At 40.8% G+C, this 22,058-nt stretch overlaps 1 protein-coding gene across 2 annotated transcripts in view; it reads right to left on the bottom strand.

The window, feature by feature from the left end:
• Nucleotides 1-22,058, bottom strand: part of kif5ab (kinesin family member 5A, b) — a 60,754-nt gene that overhangs the window by 8,823 nt on the left and 29,873 nt on the right. For both annotated transcript variants that reach the window (XM_087175757.1, XM_023412866.2), the window contains exons 11-24: nucleotides 21,693-21,841; nucleotides 18,295-18,509; nucleotides 17,409-17,477; nucleotides 15,984-16,190; nucleotides 10,851-10,997; nucleotides 9,661-9,849; nucleotides 9,002-9,119; nucleotides 6,656-6,720; nucleotides 4,793-4,902; nucleotides 3,338-3,439; nucleotides 2,747-2,807; nucleotides 2,564-2,635; nucleotides 2,262-2,366; nucleotides 45-261 (exon numbers count right to left, since the gene is read on the bottom strand). In XM_087175757.1, the coding sequence (XP_087031883.1) occupies nucleotides 45-261; nucleotides 2,262-2,366; nucleotides 2,564-2,635; nucleotides 2,747-2,807; nucleotides 3,338-3,439; nucleotides 4,793-4,902; nucleotides 6,656-6,720; nucleotides 9,002-9,119; nucleotides 9,661-9,849; nucleotides 10,851-10,997; nucleotides 15,984-16,190; nucleotides 17,409-17,477; nucleotides 18,295-18,509; nucleotides 21,693-21,841 (1,826 nt within the window). The remainder of the gene's footprint in view (nucleotides 1-44; nucleotides 262-2,261; nucleotides 2,367-2,563; nucleotides 2,636-2,746; nucleotides 2,808-3,337; nucleotides 3,440-4,792; nucleotides 4,903-6,655; nucleotides 6,721-9,001; nucleotides 9,120-9,660; nucleotides 9,850-10,850; nucleotides 10,998-15,983; nucleotides 16,191-17,408; nucleotides 17,478-18,294; nucleotides 18,510-21,692; nucleotides 21,842-22,058) is intronic.

Raw genomic sequence — 22,058 nt, 5'->3', positions numbered from 1 at the left:
AGTTTTGAACGGGTTAAATCTGTGTGTGAGGTGTTGTGTGTTACCTATCTGTGCGGCATGGGGCCGGCGGAAAGGATTGCGGACCCTCATTACATCTTTGACACGCTCCACCTCCTGCTGGTAGCGGCGACGGTCCTTCATGGCTCCTTCCTTCGCCTCCTTCAGTGCACCCTCCAGCGCCTTAACTCGCTCAGCTGTAGACCGAAGACGTTTTTCCAGTTTTGGAAGCTCACAGCGAAGGTCTGCATTGTCACGCACCAGCTGTAAAACATACAGAACACTAAGGACCGGTTTACCAGCTAGTTACATAAACAGCTACTCCTGTTCAGATGACTGTAATAAATACCATAAACAGAAAGTCTTGTAAAAGTAGCTACTTCTTTTCACAAAAACTTGTCTTGGGTTTTCGCTTTAAGCTAACAAGCTGGGGGTGATTGGGGTGGGGCTAAGGCTACTGGGGGCTGGCTAACTACAGTGGCTCCATGGTGCAGAGCAGAGGAATAACTAAACATAAAACACACGAGCAAGAGAGAGCAGGAGAGTCTGAGGGAGAGAGAGAGAAACCATTGGTAACTGTTGAGCTAAAGAAACTAGCACATCAAGGTTTTTCTGAACACTGAAATGTTAGAGGGCTTTTACTTTGAAACAATTAAAGGAAGTGTTAAGTTTGTATCAACTTAAACAGGGCAAAAGAGAGTAAACTAAAATACTTACTAAAATAATGGCATGACCAATAATAAATCCAAAACAATGGAAATTATAAATAAATAATAGCCTTTAATACAAACCTGTCTTAAATAAAGCCAATACCTGATGACATAATAGAATCTGTTTGCGCCAAATCATTTCGAAAGAGCAACAGCCAATGGGAAAAGTCCAACACTTGGCCAAGAAGTATGCTTTATGTACAATATGTGTTAATGACTGTTACTGTTAAAAACAGAACTAAACCTAGATTGTGGTCTTCTTTGTTTATGGTCATGCCCATGAACCACAATCAACTGGCAGACTTACTGATTTTACATTGCTGCACATGTGCAGATCATGTTTCCTACAAGAGGGGGCAAGGCAGATGCGAGAAATCCATGACTGAGCACCTTAATCACAGAGAGTTTGCTGCTACGTGATCATGCAAACTAATCCATACCCCGCAGAGATACTGAGTATAAGACCTGCAAGGTTTAGTAAGCTGCGAAAGTTATCTAACAGCCAAAGCAGGCAAAGGACTCAGGAATTCAATCAATCCACCTGAGGTTTGGCAGTGCTAGTTTATTGTTTTGTAGTGAGAGACTTCAAAAGAAAAAACAGAAAACGGAGGCAGGATTCCTACAGGAGGTAAGTGAATGTTATAAGAGAAATCGTGATAGTTGTGTGTGTGCAGATAGATGGATGGACAGACATTATTATATCTTAACAGGGGCAGAGAAACTCATATGTTGCCACGTTGCACTTTCCACTGCCTGTCTTTGGGAGTCTTATCACTTTCCACTGGGAGTTTTCTGATTTATGGCCATGACTTTGGTCTTCTATTCCCACAATATCAGCAGGTGGTGGATGGGATAGGGGTCTCCCAGCAGCCACTTTAGGATTGGTTTTCTGCCTGACAGACTGCTGCAGTGCAGCTCTCACCAATCTGTCAGCCTGAGTATATTTGCCATTCTGCAGAACGTTTAGCACATCAACATTTAGTCCACTGCTATAGTCTGTTTAGGAACTTGAAATAAAGATGTGAAGTGTGTGTATGTTTGTCTAATCTTTTTGAGCACAAGGCTGCTTTTGAGAGTTTGTGTGTGTCAGACAGAGAGAGAAGAAAGACTAAGAGTGCTGGTGTGCACCTTCATGAGGATGAATTCATTTCAAATCTGAGTAACAGTTTTATGCTGTGTGGCTTCCTTTCCCTGAAGGCAGCATGGTTTAACACCTCCTGCTGCTCCGTTTTCAAGGAGACTTTCATGTGAAGTTACTGTAGTAAGATGATTGATGGTGCTACGGTTACTTCAGCCCATCGGAGAGCAATGACAAACAGTGCATGCTGCTCTGTATTTTAATTTGGCTCGCTCTTTTTGCCCTCCTCTCATATTCTATCTATGCAAGACATTTCTGCCTTACCGCTGTGTCATGGCACAGTGACAATCAAGCTCCCAGGCTGAGGTAAACCGGATGATTTGTCCTAATATTCAAAGAGGTGGTGGACAGGTAAAATGTTATGATCTGTCTCGGTCACTATAATTCACAGTTTTACATCTGCTGCTTGTTGTTACCTGTTTGTGAACTTTTGTAAGCTGGTCCAGGTTGTTTTCAAGAAAGGAAATCTTCTGTTTCTGGGTGATATATCCCCCAGTATCATCAGGCTCCAATTCTGCACTCTGTCAACAGAAACAGAGGAGATATTTTAGAGTTCTGTAAAAAAGAAAAAAAAAAACTGCTGTGGCAAGTACTGTAGTTCCAAAAAAGTAATTTTCATACAGTCTAGGTAAAGTCACATATACTCTGCCTACAATGGTTATATGTGAAAAATTAAAGCTTTGAGGTGTGTTGTGTAACTTAATTATGTCTGGCTTACTTTTCTAACTCGAGTCGTGAGGTCTTGAACAAAAAGCTTGCGGAGGTTGTGCAGGGTGTGGAGCTCACGAGCCTATAGTATGAGTAGAGAGGAAATGGTGCAGTTAAAGCAGTTACAGTGTATTTAGTGGATCAGTGGCTGCTGATGGAGCCAAGTGAATCGTGACAGCAAATAATGACTTACAACAGTCTCCTCCAGCCCTTTGAGGTCCTGTTTTGACTGCTCATGACGCTCATGGAGAAATCTACAGACAGAAAGATAGAAAATTCAAAATGAGCTTCCCTTTACCCAAATGATTACCACATTCTTGCCAGAATAATTCATAAACAAAGAACAAACGCAGCATGCACCGGCGGCCCCACTCGTGGGCTGTTACCCAGCTGCCATCTGATGCAATATGCTGCAAAGGTCAGTCCAGAAAGAGGCCTATTAACAGCCAGATGCTACCTTGTTTCAAAACTACATAATGGAGATGCAAATAGAGTAAGACAGCAAGAGAAAGACAGAGAGAAATAGGCAAAGAGTGGGTTAAAGGGGCTAGCCTCTGGTTAATTTTAGACACAGTCTGTATGACTGTATTACTCCACAGCCAGAGCAGCACAGTGTAAACAGAATGACAGTCAGAGCTGCAGAGAGAAAGGAAAATAAATAGACAAAAGAAAGACAAACGATAGAGAGACATGAAAGATGTGAATCAAAAGGGGCAGCTCGCCCCCAGGCCTCCATATGGTGAAGTGTTTGAAAGATGGCCAGGACGGTAAAGCAGAGACTCACGTCAGTTCCTCCAGCTGCCGGCTCTTGTGATGCTCTTGGCTCCTGAGACGTTCAAAGTCATCGTGCAGTTGCTCCAACTCCAACTGCTGCTTCTGGTTACAGCTAAAAAAGTGACAAGTGACTCACTCAAGGATTCAATTTATGAGAAAGAGAATCTGTAATACCACTGGGAAATGAAGGTTAGCACCCTATCATCTAACTTACTGTGACTTCATACCCATAATAGAATTTAACCACAGTGTATTTTATTTACCCATGTAGAAGAAACATCACAGAAGGTCATCAGAGAGGTTTATTTATATATATTTTTTATATACTTAGGTTGAAAAAAAAAAAAACAGTTTCATAGGATGACTGGTACCACCTGTGTTGTGCACAGACTTTAAAAGCAGCAGGAGCAAAATGATGAAGAGCCACCATTTCTATGTGCAGTTTAAGGATTTATTTTTGCCCTAACATCACAGAAGAGCACTTTCCACACAGGCACTTTGGCAAACCACAGGGGTACTTAAGTGTGTCATTAGGTCAAAACCAAAGCATGGAAGTGTCCAGTTAGTAGGGTGCAACCACATCCTGGTTTTCAAGAATATAGGGCATTTGGCAAAAACATTTTGGATTTTCTTACTGACCCTTGACTCTTGGGGGAACATTTATTGTATACATGTTTTTCCTGTTCTGTTGAAGGATCTAAAGGGCCACCCTGCTCCTATTTCAGATGCTTTCCATCTCACTGACAGCCATCCATCCATCCATTTTCAAGCTGCTTATCCAAATCAGGCTCTGCCAGCAGGACAAGCAGAGCAGCTCCAAATGTCTTTTCTTTCAGAAATTCTCTGCAGCTGCTCCTTGGATGTTACAGACACTCCCAGGCCAGCTGGGAAATGTACTTTAGTCCCTCAAGAGGGTCTGCCCTGCAGTCTCCTCCCAGACGGTCATGCCTGGTACAGATTGTATTCAAAACAAGGCACCTCAAGGGGGCCTCTTTTTCAAGGAGCCAAAGCCAGCCCAGTGGCTCCTCACACTGAGGTTCAGCAGAAGCCTGGTGTTAAGGTCCTCCCACACTGCAGTTTCCTCACCATGTAAACCACCCACACATATTGATTTCCGCCCCTCTTGCAGCTAAAGCAGGGCTCATACTTTTTGAGAACTCAACTACTGATACCATGTCTCCCCAATTTTAGCATTTTCACACTGCTTATGAGGGTAGAACTCAATTTGAGATTTGAGTCCACAGGCAGCTGACAGAGTGGGTAAGCTGTCTGCCTTTGGATACATGTATGACCTGCATTAGATATTGCCACAGTTGAGCCTCAAATATGGAAGGAAAAATGCTTCTTCCATGAAGTTGACACCTCTGCTTTAAAACACTCCAGTTAAAAAACTACAGTAAAAATACTGTACATCACTTACAACACTCCTTTACATGTTAAGAACTTCTATTTTTAAGGAACTGACTCAGTTAAATTGTCGATGATCTTCTGCTTCTCATTGATCTCGTCTCGCAGGCGGCCAAGCTGTTTGCTGTGCGCCTCACGGTGTGACTCCATCTGCTGCTCCAAAGCCCTCTGAGGTATGGGCAACAAGAAGGGGGTGAGAGACATACACAGGATATATAATGAGAGAGAGAAAGAGAAAGAGAGAGAGAGAGAGAGTACCCAGAGGTGGGAATAAAAGGAAAACAAAATAACTAGAGGAGAGAGGAGAAAATTACACACACCAGTGCACACGTGGACATGCAATGCCACATGGGCATTTAACACACGCGCGCACACACACACGCGTGCACACACACACGCATTCACATGCGTGCGCACGCACACGCACACACACACACAGCAGATTGTGTCACGCACTGCCATTGCGAATGAAGTGACATGTGCTAATGAAACTGGAGCATTTCACACACAGATACACACACACTGACATGCAGAAACACACTTATGAACACAAGTAAATAATGAAAAACAACAAACACTGCCAGCTGTACAGAAGCATTTAGCAGCTGAAAACTGCATCTGTCTCATGCTTACTTTAAGAAAGGATCTCTAGGCAAAGTGGGTAACTGTTCCGGGACCCGGACCCAGTGAACTAAAAAACCCTTGGTTAACTATATGTTAGTTGGTTTTTGGGAATTTCGGGAATTTGCCCTTTATATACAGAAAGCCCACGCCCTGGTAGTATTCAAGTACACTGGTTGGTTTTAGGACTTCTGCCCAAAAATATATTGAAGCTGCTGTCTATTATGTGCTACATGCACTGCATGTGGTGCAAACATGGAAGTTACACAACTGGAGGCTTTAGTAGCAGGTTCAAACAGGTTAATCTGAACATGTCAGTGATTAGACTGATAAGTCAAAGACTGATAAGTCAATCAGAATATCTGACAAAAATGTCATTTACAACAGAAATATTCCAAACATTTGCATTTCCAGCATCTCAAATGTGAGGATTGTCATTGTAAAATGAGCACCTTTGGATTTTGAACGGTATCACTATTTGAAGATCATATCAGGCTCTTCTCACTATTTTCTGACATTAAAGGAATAGTCTTAGTTTGCTTTTTTGCTTTCTTGCAGATTGATGCCACTTTCATGTCTGGACAGGAAACAGTTAACCTGGCTCTCTCCAAAGGCAACAAAATTGCCTACCAGCACTCCTAAAGCTCATTAATTAACACTTGTTTGTTCAACCCACATAATAATCGTAGCATTTTTGGACCCATAGAGCTTAGTAGAGTCCGTCTCCAGTCAAGTTGTGTATGAGTGTTTGAGATGTTCTTTGGCCGAGCGAATTCCTGTTGGCTCACATGAATGGAATAAAATAATTTAACTTTCAAACTTTCCAAATTTTATTGGACCAAATGAATCAAATTCTGATAATAAAAAGCCTTTAATGAAGTTTGTGACACTCTCTTATTCACCACTTTACAGCTGCTCCTTTTCCAATGACTGTGTATGAGAAAAATGCTTTCTGGGCCACTGGCTGCTGGCTGTAGCTTCATATTCATCGTAGTGACATGAGAGTGGCATGGATCTTCTCATCTTACTATCAGGGAAAAAAAAGTTATTAAGCCTATTTCCTAAAGTGTCAAAATATTTATCTGTAAGTCGCAGCCCTGCAGTAGTTTACATGCAGAAACACTCATGAGCTCATGTTCCAGCAAAGACACCGCACACTGACACATGAAAAATGGATGCTGTCGCAGACAAACGCAGACACACATGACATCCACACATGCACACCTGCAGTTAGCTGAGTGCTGAGGCGGTGTGATAAAAGGTCATTACATTAAGTTGCTCTCACTGTAGTCATGACTACCTTTATATCACAGCAATCCTGGGCAGACGTGCGATTCTCCCCCCTGGTCATGTGTGACAAGCTCTCTGAAACACACACACACACACATACATTTAGGAGAAAAGACAGAGATTGATGGCATGAGATACCAAGATGGAGAGAAAAAAAAGAAGGCAGAAGAGGAAGAGAGAGGCACACAGTCAAAAGAAAGTAACACGTTGATGTAGATAAAAGAGGTGACAGTGACCTGACTTTGACAGCACAGCAGTACCGACGCTTGATGTTGACAGCGAGGTCAGCGTGATCCAAGTCATGCCTTTGGGTGTAATAGTATCTATTATTGCAAATGACAGCTATTGTGTCACGCCGATCTGATCTGTTGTTGACTCACTGCTGTTCCTGTTGTCTGATGATGAAATTAGGAGCTCTCTACCTCACGCCAGGCTGTGTGATCACCAACATGACCTGCAGCACTTTGTATTTATCTACTTCTGTAACGACTCCAGGACGGCCCGGCTCAGGTGTGGAGTGGGGCCAAAATTGATTTACCTGCCCTTAAATCCACCAGTTATTTAATGCAGTTCTGTGAGACTCCTCAGGAACACATTGCCTTTGGCCTGATTTGTGAATTGTGTCAGTGTACTGGGAATAACTGCAGTTAGCTGGACATCGCAGGGTTTCAAACGTACCATTAATCTATTTGTGCTGGTGTGGTGAAATGCTCGGGAGCCAAAGCTGTTCATCAGCATTTACTGTTGTTTTTGTTTCTCTTGACAGGATAGAGCGGCCTCTGGCACGGGCTGAAGCTCTCTACTGAAGCCAGTAAAATGGTTTTAAGCAGAGAGCAAGTTTCTTCCAGTTCCAGCTCGGTGGAGTTGAGACACAGTGACAGGTTTGTTGTCTTTCTACATTTGTACGGACGTGATTTTTTCTGACTGTGTCAGAGCATTAACCTTAAATTTGACTTTGGCATCTCAAGTCAGCAATTCAGCAAGATTTATCCTTCTAAACATTGTCCTTCACTGTGCAGTGACTAAGAAATGTCACACAGTGTTTATCAGATTATCAATTATAATTTGAATCCCTTCAGCACAATGTCATCGTAAAGATGTTTGGTTTAGTTGAAAGAATTTGCTTCTGTAAACTTCTCCTTTATTTGAATTAATACTGAGCAAAGACCCGTTTTGCTGACTGTTTTAATGTTGATTTGATTTCCTCCTGAAGCCTTATATTTTGCCTGATTCATCAACCATAAATGTGTCATTATGCTTATTCAACCATATTGATATTTGGAGTCTTTTCTCTTGCTCCTGGTTTGGTATTCCGAAGGTAAAATATGTCAACCTCATCCTGAGGCTAAGCTTGTACTGTATATTTTATGTGTACTGAACAGACCGTGTTTGTGCAATATTGATCCTTGCACTTCAGGTTTGGCTTGATTTCCCCTCAAAACCCTTGATTAATGTACTTTACATGTACGTCACAATGCTGGCTGTGTAAATTTGAGTAGTATGCTGAGATTATAAATCCGTTGCTTTTTTGTCTTTTTAGTCTCAGTAGTGACGTGGCTGTATGGATATTCTGCTGGTCCACCACTTTGATCTAGACTGAAATACCTTAACAACTTTTAGATGGATTGTCATGAAATGTTGAAGACATTCAGGAGAGGATGAACCTAATGACCTTCCAGTGTAATGATGCGCCCTCTGACTTTTCATCTAGTGCCACCAGCAGGTCAAAGTTTTTAATTGTGAAATTTCTCAACATCTGCTCGACGGATGTGAAAAAAAAAGACATTCATTGTTCCCTTACGATGTATCCTATTGACTTTTATGATCCTTGGACATTTCCTTTACCGCCACCATGAGGCCGATATTTGTGAGTGAAATGTGTCAACAAATATTGGATGGATTGGCGGAAATGAAATTCAGTTCAGGCATTCATGTTCTCCTGAGCATTAGTTGCTTGATCTTTTCACTTTTCATTTAGAGCAATCATTAGGTCCAAAGTTAAATTTGTCCAGTACTTTGGTTTATGACCAAATACCTGCTAAACTAATGAGGTTCCCATCCACCTTAGGTCTAGGCTAAGTTATGTTTAGTAATTAGCAAACATTAGCATGTTAACACACAATACTAAGACGGTGTAAATTGTAAACATTATACCTGCTTAACATCAGCATTGTCACTGTGAGCATGTTAGCATGCTGATATTAACATTTAGTTCACTGTGCTGTTAATTCTTCAGTCTCACAGTCTTAGTTAATCTTATTTGTTCACTGGTTATGTATGTTTTGGTGTTTGTCTGGATTCATATATTGATGGAGCTACTATCAGTTTTACACAATAATGATTTGTGTTACTCTACCTTGAGCTTTGAGTGTGGCCAGCTCCTCGCTCAGAGAGTCGTAGTTGTCCTCCAGCTGTCTCTTCTTCAGCTCCACATTCTGCATGTACTCCGTTAGAGAGCGGATCTTAGCACCGTGCTGAAATTCAGAGCATGGTATACTGATGAGCAAAGCAACTCTACCCAAGAGAGGATAAAATTTACTTTTTACTCAGAGTTGAATGGATACAGTTTACCCTGAATATTTATGATTTCTATTCACCAGGGATTTTAATTTAAATACCAAAGATAGTAACATTTACATCATGATGGCTTCTAGCAACCACATCAGCACATAGAACAGAAAACACACAATGCTTTAAGAATTTTTCAGACAGTTTTCACACTGTAAGCTTCTAATGCCAAAAAGCTGTTGTTTCCAAAATAAGTTGAGTGACGCTTTGAGCACACAGCTCTTCATCAGAGTAATTAACACCACACTGAGGCCTACATAGCAATGTGTAATGTTAATTAGACTGACGAAGAGGAGTGAGCTTGAAACGTCACTCAGTCGTTTGCAGTGATAATTAATATTTTGCAGTGTTGTAAGTTGCGGTGTCCTGATTTTTCCATGTCAACAGAAAAAAATTGCCCCTGAGATAACAGATGAGCAGTTCTTTTTTTCCCTAACAGTCCCTCACCTGTGAAATGAGGAGGTGACACGAGGACAGCTCTCTTCCCGTCTCCTCCATCTTGCGGTGACACTCCATCTGGAGGTTCTCCAGGTGACGGCAGCGCTTCACCATCGACTTCACCTCCGACTTTATCTTACTGATGTAGAGGCGAGCCACAGTGAACTCCTCCTCGATCGCACCGGTGATCTCCATGGGCTGTGGACGGATGAGGCAGGAGGAGAGGAGGTGGGACAGTTCAAAGAGTAGTGGAGATGTTTGGTTAAGATTGAGTAGAGATGATTTAAATGCAATTGAAGAGGGAGCGAGGGAGGGAGGCTTTCTGGCATTTCGTATGCACATCCATTAGGTTAACAGTATCATATAGCAGGTGCTGTGATTCAAGAGGCTCTGAAATGAACTTACACATCAAAATCAATCTGATCATTACAGATGACAGTGAATATGCCTATAAACTATCCCCGGGTCTTATACAGAAAAATTCAGGGTCATGGGCAATACATAGTGCATGTTGACTACAATGTTTCATGTATGGCCCTTCAGATATGTCAATCTAAATTGGACAGAGATGTGTATAAAGTGACGTGCAAGGCATTGAACATTTTCCACTGCAAGTGTGATAAAGCTGTAGTGCTGCTTTGGAACAAGCAGGCACATTTTTGTACATTGTGAACTCTTGAACCCTTGACTGTTTGTTTGTTTGGTTTGTTTGTTTTGGTCCTTAAATGTCTTAGTTGGGCGTGATCATGCTTTCAATGATGTAAACAAGTTAGCTATGGCCTATACCTGAACCCTGATTTTTTTTCGCCTAATAATTTTTATATCTTGGTGAATCTATAGAAGAAAACCTTTACATTTTGGTATTATGAGGCAAGATCAGAGGTCAAAATGAGCACCCCTTCAATAAAATTTAAAACCTATTCACTGGAGAGAGCAAGCTGCGATGACACCAACATTATGTGTATGACATCTGATCTGCCTGTGCGTACTGGTTTGTGAGTTATAACTCTAACAATGAGAAGAAGCTTCTTGTTTTGATAGTCTGGAAACACCAGGATTTAAAGTAAAAATGTTTAAAATACAGAAAGGTACCTAAAACTGCATACAAAGTATTTTATTTCAGTGTTTCACTGTTTGTTCCTTGGTTCTTTGATAAGTGAATGCAGTGTCTCCAAACCTGCAGCCTCAGCTTCACTCACCAACTTGATGTCCTTGTTTCCTACAATGGTGCTGAACTCGCTCAGCTCCCTCATGAGTCCGTTGAGAATCTCAGCGATGCGTTTCCTCTGGTGGCTGCTCACTTCTTGGATACGGGACAGCTCTGCCTCTAAAGCCATCAGATGACCCTGTCGGAGGAGAGGAGTGAGACAAGGGAGTGTTAGAGGAGATAAACAAACGAGGGAGAAGAGATTGGAAGGTGCAAGGGAATAATAAAGGGAGAGAATATTGCGTGGGGGTGAAGTGAGAGAAAAGGTTAATGAGAGTCCATTATCCTGAGAGCACACACAGCTGCAAGGCATTTTAACCCCTGACCAGGGGTGTAGTGCTATTTGTTTAAGTACTAGAGTGCACCTATGACACGTAAGCTTCTAATTCAATTTTTATTGTTATTTTATCCAAACACTTTTCCTACGGTGGCAAGTTTATATACATCAAACAACTATAACTGACCTCATGATCAAATGTTAGACTGACTTTATGAATTGTTCATAAATTCTTCATGTCGCATTTAGGCAAATTTATTTGTATAGAACATTATCATACAGAGAACATTCAAAATGTTTAATAGATATACAAGAAGCATAAAAAACAGAAATAAAAGCACAAAAATAGAAAACAGTATAAAAACACAGATTATAAAACATGTAATTAAAGTGCAAGATTAAATTATTAAATTAAGACTAAGCAGTTTTTAGCTTCTTTTTAAAGCACGTCACGGTTTGGGCAGATTTGATATCCATTGGGAGCTGGTTCCAGCAGTGAGGAGCAAAGTGGCTGAAAACCATTTCACCCTGTTTAGTTTTATCTCCACACACCACTAGCTGACTAGCTCCTACACATTTTAGAGACTTATTAGGCTTATATACATCAAGCATTCCAGAAATATATTCAGGGCCCAGATCATTTAGTGATTTACAGACAAGAAGTAAAACTTTGACAGCAAAGGAAAAGCAAAAGCAAATCTCAGACAGCGTCCTGGCTCAGAGGGGGATAAAAGCTCAGAAATATAGGGAGAGGCCAGCTTTTATTTATTTATTTAATCTAAGAATCAATCCTAAAATTAACAGGCAGCCAGTGCAAAGACCTTATAACAGGAGTGATATGAATAAATTTTTTGGACTGAGCCGAGCTGCAGCATTTCCTGCCTGACTGAGACGGGTGTATAGGGAGCTGCAGTAGTTTAGGTGGGAGGAAATAAAAGCATGGATGAGTTTCTCCAAATCGGCGGCTGAAATAAAAGACTTAACCTTAGGTGTATTTTTCAAATGATAAAAACATGACTGAACGTTTTCTTTACCTGGGCTTCAAAACTGGGCTCTCAAAGCAAGGCGCTCTGAAAGTCTTTCCGAAAACAACCACGCTAAGGTCTTCTCTCCATTTGGCATGAATTATAGAGGTTTGATTCATCACATCAAGTCTGTAATTCTTCAGAGAACTACCAATTCTATATATTCAAGCAGGATTTATTTTACAGGGTCAGTACAGGTGAGGGTTGGAAGTGCTACCAGAGGAATTTGAGGTGGAGCCTGGTACCCAGTAATAGGTTAATAATAAGTTTTACTACAGAGTGGAAAAATAATAAATGTTCTTAGGTGTGTGGCAGGTTCTGACTGGGGGGCTGACAGATAGTCAGTGATGATGATTTATAGATCGATGATTAGATCAATTATTGATTATGTATTTGTGACTTATGGATCAGCAGCTCCTACAATGATTACAAAACTGGGTATTGTACAAGCTAAAGCCCTGGGAATATGTAGTGGGGCATTTTGCACTAATACCTGTCTCATTGATGGAAATGGGAGTGATGCCCTTGGAAATCTGACAATAAAAACTTTGACTGAGATACTTTATGAAAATAAATGGTGAATCATTTACAACAAAACGCCAGCTGGATTAACATTGGGAATTCCTGGGAGGAGTCAGAAGGGCCAAAGCAAACTTTGGAAACAAGCTAAAATCGAAGGTATTATTGGTATTATTAATATTAATGTGTGGCCTCCAGTCTGTTGGTCAGTTGTACCATCACGGCCTCAACAAATAGCCACTGGCTTTGGATTACTATCTATTGCCTGCTTATGCTCTTTGTGGAACTAGAGTAATTTCTCTCAACCATGGCACATACTGAGCTGGGGAAAAATCACAATGGCTCCTTTATAGTTGTCATAGTATTTGTTTGGGTAGCCTAGAGAAAAGCTTAAGTAGGCACTTGGGTGTTATTTTATATTTCTTTCAAATTTATTGGGTAGATAATGTCATGGAAAAACAAATAAATAAGTTCCCTGGTCTCAACTGATGTGTTGTTGGCTGTGATGGTAGCACAGAGGGGGTGGTGTAGTGGTGAGGACACGGAGCTAGATAATGGCAGCTACTGACAACTTTTAAGGTGGAATGTTTTGTTTCATGTTACTCAATGCATGAGTTGACGATGTGAATCAATCAACACACCTTAAATATCAATATGACAATGTTGACCATTCAATTTGTTTTTATTGGCTGGCTCGAGTGATGACTGGATCTCTGGGCACTTAAAAAAATGTATATGAATTTGAACCAGATTATGCAAACTGATATATTCTATTTCCTCACTTGGAGAAAGAAAGTGGCAGAGCATTATTCCGGCACGCTCACAGAGCACTATACCTATGCCCTGACCTCATTCTCATCCAAGAAACTCAAGTAACAAAACATAATGGTTACTAAATTACAAATCAATAAACTTCGAGATAGGTGTTGATGGCGGTGGCGCTGGATGAAAGGATCTGGGAGAGCGAATGATAGAGCTTACTTTATCCTTCTCCAGTTTGTACAGCAGGCAGCTTCTAAACAACACTGTCGCCCCAATGGCTTGAACACAATGAAACAATTTGGATTCAATCGATGCACTACAGGTCTAACAAAACGAATGAGAGCAAGAAAACGTTTGCTGTTGGTCAGAAACATAGCCAGGATTTTAGAGGTCCTGAGCCCAAATTCCCCAGTGAAAATTATATGGAGGAATAATGACCTTGGTGTCTTCATTGATAGCTACAACTCTGGTCTTTGTTCAGTGGTGAGTGATGAGTAAGAAAAATTTATTTATTTCAGATATATAGTGTTTCCTCTCTGGTGCTGCTATGGTACCTAAAGGTTTGAGGATCTGAAGACACATTGAAAGTGTTTAATTTTATATTGAACGAATCATCTATTATCAGAGAAAATAATGCTCTTAAGCCATTGTTTTTTTTTAATGGGGTATTTTAGATTATTGCCCCCATGAATCATTAAGTCAACTGAAAGCACCATTAAGCACCTTCTTAAATACAGTAACATTTACTCCTTTATCAACCTCTCCATCTTCATCTCCGTCATTAACTTCAAGCCCTGTGATCATTTTCCAGGTCACTTCCCACGTCAAAACATTTACATAGCATGAATGACGGTAAATAATTAACTGAAATCAATTCATTTATTAATAAATAAAAAGGAGAACAGAAGAGAGAGGTTAATGAAAAATGTTCAGTGTAGTTGAAGAAAGATTTATGACGAGATATGGCAGAGAAGAGCTGGTTGGTTGAATGATGAATGGAGTTAATCATAACAATAGAAAGGGGCTTAAGTGGACAGATGGATGAATGAAGGTGCTTAAGGGAGCAGATGAATGGCAGTTAACAGTGAGCGATGGTGTGGCCTCCTGCAGAAGAAGAGAGGAGTTTCCACTGAAAGCAACAATGCAGGCAGCTGAGGAAAAGGTGGGGTGAAGACAGTGATGAATGTACCTCATTGCAACACTTTTTCTAGGTCAATGCCGCACCATTTCAACTATGGATATGAAAACATTCAAAAACCTGCAACACTGCACATTATGGGAGCCACTCTCTGCATCCTGCGGCCCTAAAGAGTATGGGGGTGCGGGTGGGGGAGGTGAAGCTGGGAAAAGCCCTAAGAGGATGGGATTCTCTTAAGATCACTGCATGTTTCCTTGTACTCAGTTTCACATCCTGTCAGACTGCCAGGTGGTGTCCCTGAGAGGGAGCTGTGTCAGGTGAGAGGTCAGAGCAGAACAGACTGAAGAGGCTATAGAGGAGAAGTGGTAAGTGATACGATGGAGGAGAACGAAGGGTTTAAATTGCGTTTAGCAAGATAAAATTTGCACTCAGTGGCTACATTGTCAGCTCCTTTCAATCAATGTCTGGACCAGCTTCTGAGAAAGAAAGAGAGGGAGAGGAGGACGCGGTGGCAGATTGTAAAACGGTGCATGAAATATTAAAGAGGTTTAGACAAGATGAATAATGGTCCTCTCAGTCCACTGAGCCAGTCACAATAACCTTATGGAGAACTGACCAGTTCTGTCAATGGTCTCTCCTTATTCTCTTTATTTTCAACTGCACATTCCCACTTACTAAAATGCAGCATAACAATCCACTCACATGCAAACCTGTGAATGATCAATAAATAAGCAGAGCTGCACTATTTCAAAACTGTCATCTTTCATCACAGCTGAAAAACACCTGAAACTCTGCTTCGAGTCATTCTCTATGACAGAAGTGTGAGGCTCGCATCTCATGACAAACATATTTTTAGATTCAGTGTGACATACACTTTCCGAGGATATTTCTGATGTCCAACACAAATAAATATTCTGCTGTACGGCAGAAAACTTGTGGCCTTATGTCATGCTGTTGACTGTTGTCTGGAATGATTATGACAAAAAAAGGAGGCCTTCACTGTTTACATTTGTCATCCTTTTTCATTTTTTCACATCCTATTTTGATTTTTTTTCCTAATAGTTTTTATCGTTCTTAAATATATCTGACTGCAGGCGACCCAATTATTAGAATTTTCTCTCTTATCTTTCCTTCCATGTAGCTCTCTAATTTTACTCATTATCTCCGTAATTGCATTTTGAATCACAAGTTCTACATATTCTTGAAAGATAGGGGCTTAATTTGACAGATGGACAGATTATTTTAAACCTTAATGTTTTTTCCTTCCTTTTCTTTACTCAGTGTACATGTCCACAATATGAACCACAACGCAGCATATGTCTATTTACTCCTTTAATTGGTAAAAGCTCCATTTTCACTCACATTTTTAGTATGAAATATTAACAACAAGAAAGCCTGACCCACCATTTTCTTTGAAAGCTCTTCAGCCAGGATCTTGTTCTGCATGCTCTTCTCCTCTACCTCCTGGCTCTTCTGGTCATAGTTGACTGCCAGCTCCTCCAGGGCCTGGAGGACCTCCTTCACCTCCGCCTTAGCAGATTCATTCTCTGTCTGCAGCCTGCCGAGCTCCGACTGCACCTTCTCACTGTCACCCTTGGATGATGCTAGAAGCTGAGGGCCACAGAGATTTAACAGCCAAATATAAACAGCAAGTTAAACAAAAGCTTTGGTTAAAATGCACAAAGAAACTCAAATTTACATTAGTATTCTATACAAAAACAGCTCCTTCTTCATTATTTACATTTCAGAGCAGCTGGGTTTTAATAAAACATTAATTGTGAGGTTTATCCTGATCTCTTGGTAACAAGCGATAAGCATGTGTACAAACCTTGGCACACAATACAGATGTAATTTAACAGATGAAACATTTTTTTAAAATATTGATCTGAGAACGTCCCTTGACTCTGTAAGAGCTGACATTATTTTGCCAGCATGGTATTTGTTTGTCTTTTGCTGCAGCTCACTGTGGGTCATTTCACTGAATGGATGTCATTAAATGTAGATATTGCTCTGCCCAGGGTGCCTGCATGTTTGAACTGCAGCATACAGCTTATGTTTGGCCAAATGGATGTAAATTCGTGTTACTGCACACAGACTAAGGTTAGGTAGTTACCACCATGTCAGCTCAACCCACAGCAGGACCATTTTGGAATATGAATGAAGTAATTTTGCAAATGACTTGGCAGTGGAGTATTCGCCGAAGCCTGTTGCAGGTTATTTAGTCCACTGGTCTAGCCACTGCTATGAAAACAAGGTGTAAATACTGTTTGTAATTACCTTATAATGGAGGCTTTTAATTGCTCTTCTCCCCCAGAAGTAGCACATATAGATAGACAAGTCTGTTTGCTGCAGAAACCATTGTGGTATAAAAATTCACTAAATTCACCAAGATCATGCTCATCCACAACATACCAGGTCATCACAGGGCATTTGCTTGTCATAGGTCTTTTCCTTCTTTTTTTCTCACAAATAAAGACACAACATGTATCAAAATGAACAAATACCACATCATGCAACAGTCCTTAATCAATCTTTCTATTGATCCCTGCTTCAATAACTTGTGCCTGAGCAGCCACTGGAATCCAATTTTCTATTTTACACTGCTGTTAAATAACGCACTCATGATTAAACAATGACACTCTATGTTCTTCAAGTGCTTTCTGGCACCTGAAAAGAATTATTTTTTCTTTCTCACCCCTCTCAAGGACAAGATAATAAACCTCTCACTGACTGACTTCTATTCAGATTTCTTCTATATTTGAAGATGCGCAGCCTACTGTGGGCCATTTAACCAAACCCATGAAAGAATGTAAAACCATGGTCTTTTACCTCCTCCTGGTCAAGCATCTGCTCCTTCAGCTTCTCCACCATCTGGCTCTGGTGGTTGATCTCATCATCCTTTAGTGGTAAAGAGACACATGGAATAGATGCAGTTTATTTAAAGTGTTATGGATTATATATACTGGTACAGTAAAGATACTCTGTACTAGTTTCAATACTATTAAAAAAAAAAAACATTAATAAAGTCTAACCATAAACAAAAGACATTTTAATTAATAAGTGTAAGTCTAATTATGGTTCAGCAAGCATTTAATTGATGGTCTGTGGTGAACTGCTCATATATAAACACTGCAATAGCAAAATGTTCAAGGTGTGTCGTCTGTATATGTACACTTAACATGCAACATAAAATATCCTGCCTCAGATCAACTATTGCGAGTGTACTACATACATTGAGAGGAGAGAAAATATATGCATCCCCATGGATTGTCCTGTACAGTGTGTGCAACCACACACAAAAAACATGGCTACTTTTTCTCATATGCACTGTAAAGGAAAGATAAACTGTGCCAGTGCATTGACACACTAATCGTTCTGCAGATTTAATGTAATATCTGTTGATAAAAGCAATTACACATTGCAGCGCTGTGGAGTGCAGTATACATACGCGTAGACAATATGATGTGTTAAATAAATTAAAGCTTTAATGCTTTTCAATGTAGAACATTACTATTTCCCTAATGACATCTATTCCTAAGAGTTGCCATATTAGTCACTACTATGTGTCTGATCCTGAATTCATTAACATGAATAATATATGTACGATAGGCTCTTTGTATTCATGTGTGCATACCATTACAAAAATCTGCCATACTGTGTAATCAGCTCTACATTCATGCTCACAAATTGTCCTCATGCGGCACCCATTCATCACCTTCTCGTCCAGCTGTTTGTACAGCTTGCGGATCTCCTCCTCATACTTCTGCCGCTCTTCCTCAGAAATGTGAACCACAATGGAGGACGCAATGGAGCAGGGGCTGCAGGGGCTGCAGGGGCTGCAGATGTCAAGAACTGGCTCCTCAGATTTTGGAGCCACCAGGGGAACATCCTCCGATCCATCACGCTGCCCCAGCACAACATCATCCTCACCTTAAGACGAGGGAGAAAATATTGGATTTTTTGTATGTGAATGTGAGGCTCTTATCTTTGTGAAATCCCCCCCACGGCTTAATGCATAAAAGAAGGGATTAGTGGGTTAATCTTTAACATATGTCCTTTCTTTACTCCTGAATGCATTTAAATCTCATGACTGAGATATTTCAGTGCCATAAATTAGCATTTTTTTCATGTACGCAGACAGCCGTGCAAAATACCATAAGTATAAAATGTTAGAATGACAGTTTTCTCGGGCCTGGCCATGGTGGAGATTCTTGGAGAAATTCACAAAACAAAAGGATGGGAGCTGGTGAATGCAGAAAAGTTCAATATGCTTCCACACACGAACAGGCAATTATTGGCATGAAAAACACAGACAAAGGCTGGGATTGACAGCCACTCTGGATTGTAAAGCATTTGAAGCCTGATGCTCTTCCTCAGGCAGCATCAAGGAGTTTCTGCTGACGTGTCTCTAGAAACAGGGGAAAAGCATGAAGTGACCTGAGAAATAGGTTGTAACACAATCACTGTACAATACAAAAGTAGGATTCTTACACTAATGGTGAGGAGTACATGATAAGACATATTTAACAAATAAACAGACATGCTGTACTGAAGTAATCCACTGAGTATATATCAATGTCAAAGAACCAAATATATGCATTTTCAAGCATCTCAGTGTAATAGCTTGTTATCGTCTACAGCAGGGCTGAAATACAATGGCAAAAGGCAAAGCGAAGCTGAAGCGTTTTGTGTTCACAATGCACAGGTTAAGCGAACCACAATGCGGATTTGAAGCAAACTAAACGTTAAATGTGTCCTTATATGAGAAGATTATAAACTCTAATGTGTCCTAAGTTTTTTGTCTTGACATATTTATCATTTCACATTCTGCTTTTTCCACAATACTTAAGACACATGAGCATAAACAGCTTGATGCCGTCTGAAAGGGACTAAGCTTGGGCTTCGTTAAGTGCCTGTATTTGCGTACATCTTTAGTATATTAAATGTTGTCAATTATCTGCATCTGTCTTTCTTTGTGTTATTCTGAACCGCCTGGAAACTACTTCTACTTCTGTTTTTGTGTGACCCAGCATTTCACGCTACTGATGTGACTGAGTTGTAGTTGTACTGTAACTGGAAAAGAGGAGGATCAATTTGGAAATTGAGTGCTTTGCCCCTTCAAGACAAGGTCAAAGTAATCCATACTTGAGATAACTGACAGCTTTCACAGATCAGATCCTCCTGCCTCGTTGAAGGTGTGCTAATCAGTAAAAACATCTGTCAGGTTAACTGTAACAAAAACCTGCATTGCACACTATGGGAGATTCCCGCTCTATACTGGATGGAACTTGCTGCGTGTGACAGCTGTTCCTGTCTTTGGGACACCCTTGAGTAAAGAGTTAGATAATGTGGTGCAAGACGGAGGTCAACAACATCCGTCTCAGGGAGTTCCTGGCCCGAGGTGGGCAACAATACAGGGAGCAGTGAGGGGAGAATGGGGGCAACGATGTTGTCAAAATGATCCATTAGGAAATTAAAAGTACTAAACTGTAAGAGAGACAGAGAGTAGGAGAGTTGAGGGGGAGACTGTGTGTGTGTGTGTGACTGCATGTGTGCGGCTGTGTGAAGGAGAATCAGAGTAGCTGAGTGGGATGAGGCAATAAAAGGAATCATTTTCAATGATACTGTAGGTGCTCAATAAAGATGTGTTACAGCATTTTTAAAATTCAGGTCAAGCTGTGATGGAATGATGTTCAGGAAAACACCGGAGAGGATCCATTACACAGCTTAAATGTCAACCGATCACGACCATTGAGAGCACTGACATTTAAATCGACCTGAAGTCCAGCAGGAGAGGGCAGATGTGCGTGTATGCGCGCGCGTGTGTGAGTAATTGCGAGGGAATATGCGAGCTTAGTGCTTCATGTGCTTATGTTCTTGTGTGCGTACGGACACAGGGTTGTGTGTGATGACATGGAGGAGGACAAGTATATGTATGACTCTCCGTTAGATGTGATTAACCTTTGTCGCTGTGAGGATTACTAATACATAAGGATTCATAAAACATAAAGCCCCCAGCGTTTTTTCCTCCCAGCATAATGTGAGGGGAATCCAGTTCTAAAGTAAAAAGTCTGACTATAATGAAATAAAAACAGCTAGAAAGAGATTTTTAAGTGTTTATAGGGCACAGTTCCAAAAAGTCTGGCTGCTCTTCCCATATATCTCCATAGGGCATATGTTCAGATATCAAGTGAGGTTAAATATGCACTTACGTGGACTGAAAAGTAATGTCTGCAGGCTGGTGAAATTTGCAGTCCTGTTAGGGAGCACTCTGCCATGCATGAAGACAGAGGCTAGAAGATATAAGGACATGAATTGAATGGATTTTTCTATAGGGGACCATGTAGCTGGTGTGTTCTCTGCGCTTGACTACCAGCACAAACCTCGTCTTACTTTTTCAGTGGCAGCTTGGCAGGTGATCTTTTTCACCAAACATAAAACAGCTGATTCAGGATCCTGGTTTCTTTTCTTAAAGCTGGGGTGAATATTCATTCCTTTTCTGCTATCCATAACAATAATTTGACAAGACTACGAGTCACAGGCATGTTAGTAGCTCTATGGGCTAGCCACAACTAGCGTAACAAACCCCACATCCCCAACTGAACTGTTGTTGGTCAGATGGACTGTGGGTAATGTAGGCATACTTTGTCCAGACACGAAGATCAATGTGTGGCATAAAGCGCGTGTGTGGTTCCTGATGATAATGCTAAATGAAAAGTCAGAGTAGCGTCAACGCCATTACGATTCATCCTGAGGGGAACATGAATGTCTGCACCAAATTTCATTACAACCAGTTCAACAGTTGTTGAGACATTGCACTCAGAAACACAAATGTGAACCTCATGGTGGCGCTACAAGAAAAGTCAGGGGATCTCCAAAGTCAGTACATTCAGTACACTTCATCCTCTGAGGACCATGAATGTCTGTACAAAATTTCATGGCAATTGGTCCACTAGTAATAATAATTTCAGTCAGCCAAAATGGTGTGACAAAAAATATAAACTTATTATAAAAGTACTGATAATGTCCAACTGCCTAGGCAACATTTTCCACAGTTCTTCCCTATAGGAGTGTTTTTGTCAGCTGTTAGCATGTTACCAGTGCGAGTATTACCTTTCCTCAAGCAGTTGAGCTCAGCCTCAAGCCTCTGAATGGCCTCCTTCATTGACCTGTTCTTCTCCTTTTCCTTTTCATACTTCCTCTTCCACTGCTCTGCTGTGAGCTCCAGGTTCACTGATACAGTATTTCTAATGGTCTTGGCTCTAATTGGAAGGAAGAGAGAAGGAGGAAGGAAACAGTGTTAAGGTAGGGAGGTGAGAGGAAAAGATGTAGAAAGGAAAAAAAAAAAGTGTGAGAGAACAGCAGAGAATAGAGGAACTGTCAACAAGGGTATTTCAGCCCTGGCTGCTCAATGAAAATGGGCTTGCATCTCATTAATTGTTATGCAAATTGGGTTTCTACAAATTGTGTTTGATGGTG

The sequence above is a fragment of the Seriola lalandi genome, unplaced genomic scaffold, assembly GCF_002814215.2.
Source record: "Seriola lalandi dorsalis isolate HSWRI2012SDOR001 ecotype SW California unplaced genomic scaffold, Sedor1 jcf7180002054488, whole genome shotgun sequence".
Lineage (NCBI taxonomy): Eukaryota > Metazoa > Chordata > Actinopteri > Carangiformes > Carangidae > Seriola > Seriola lalandi.
This window is presented reverse-complemented; position numbering and strand designations above follow the sequence as displayed.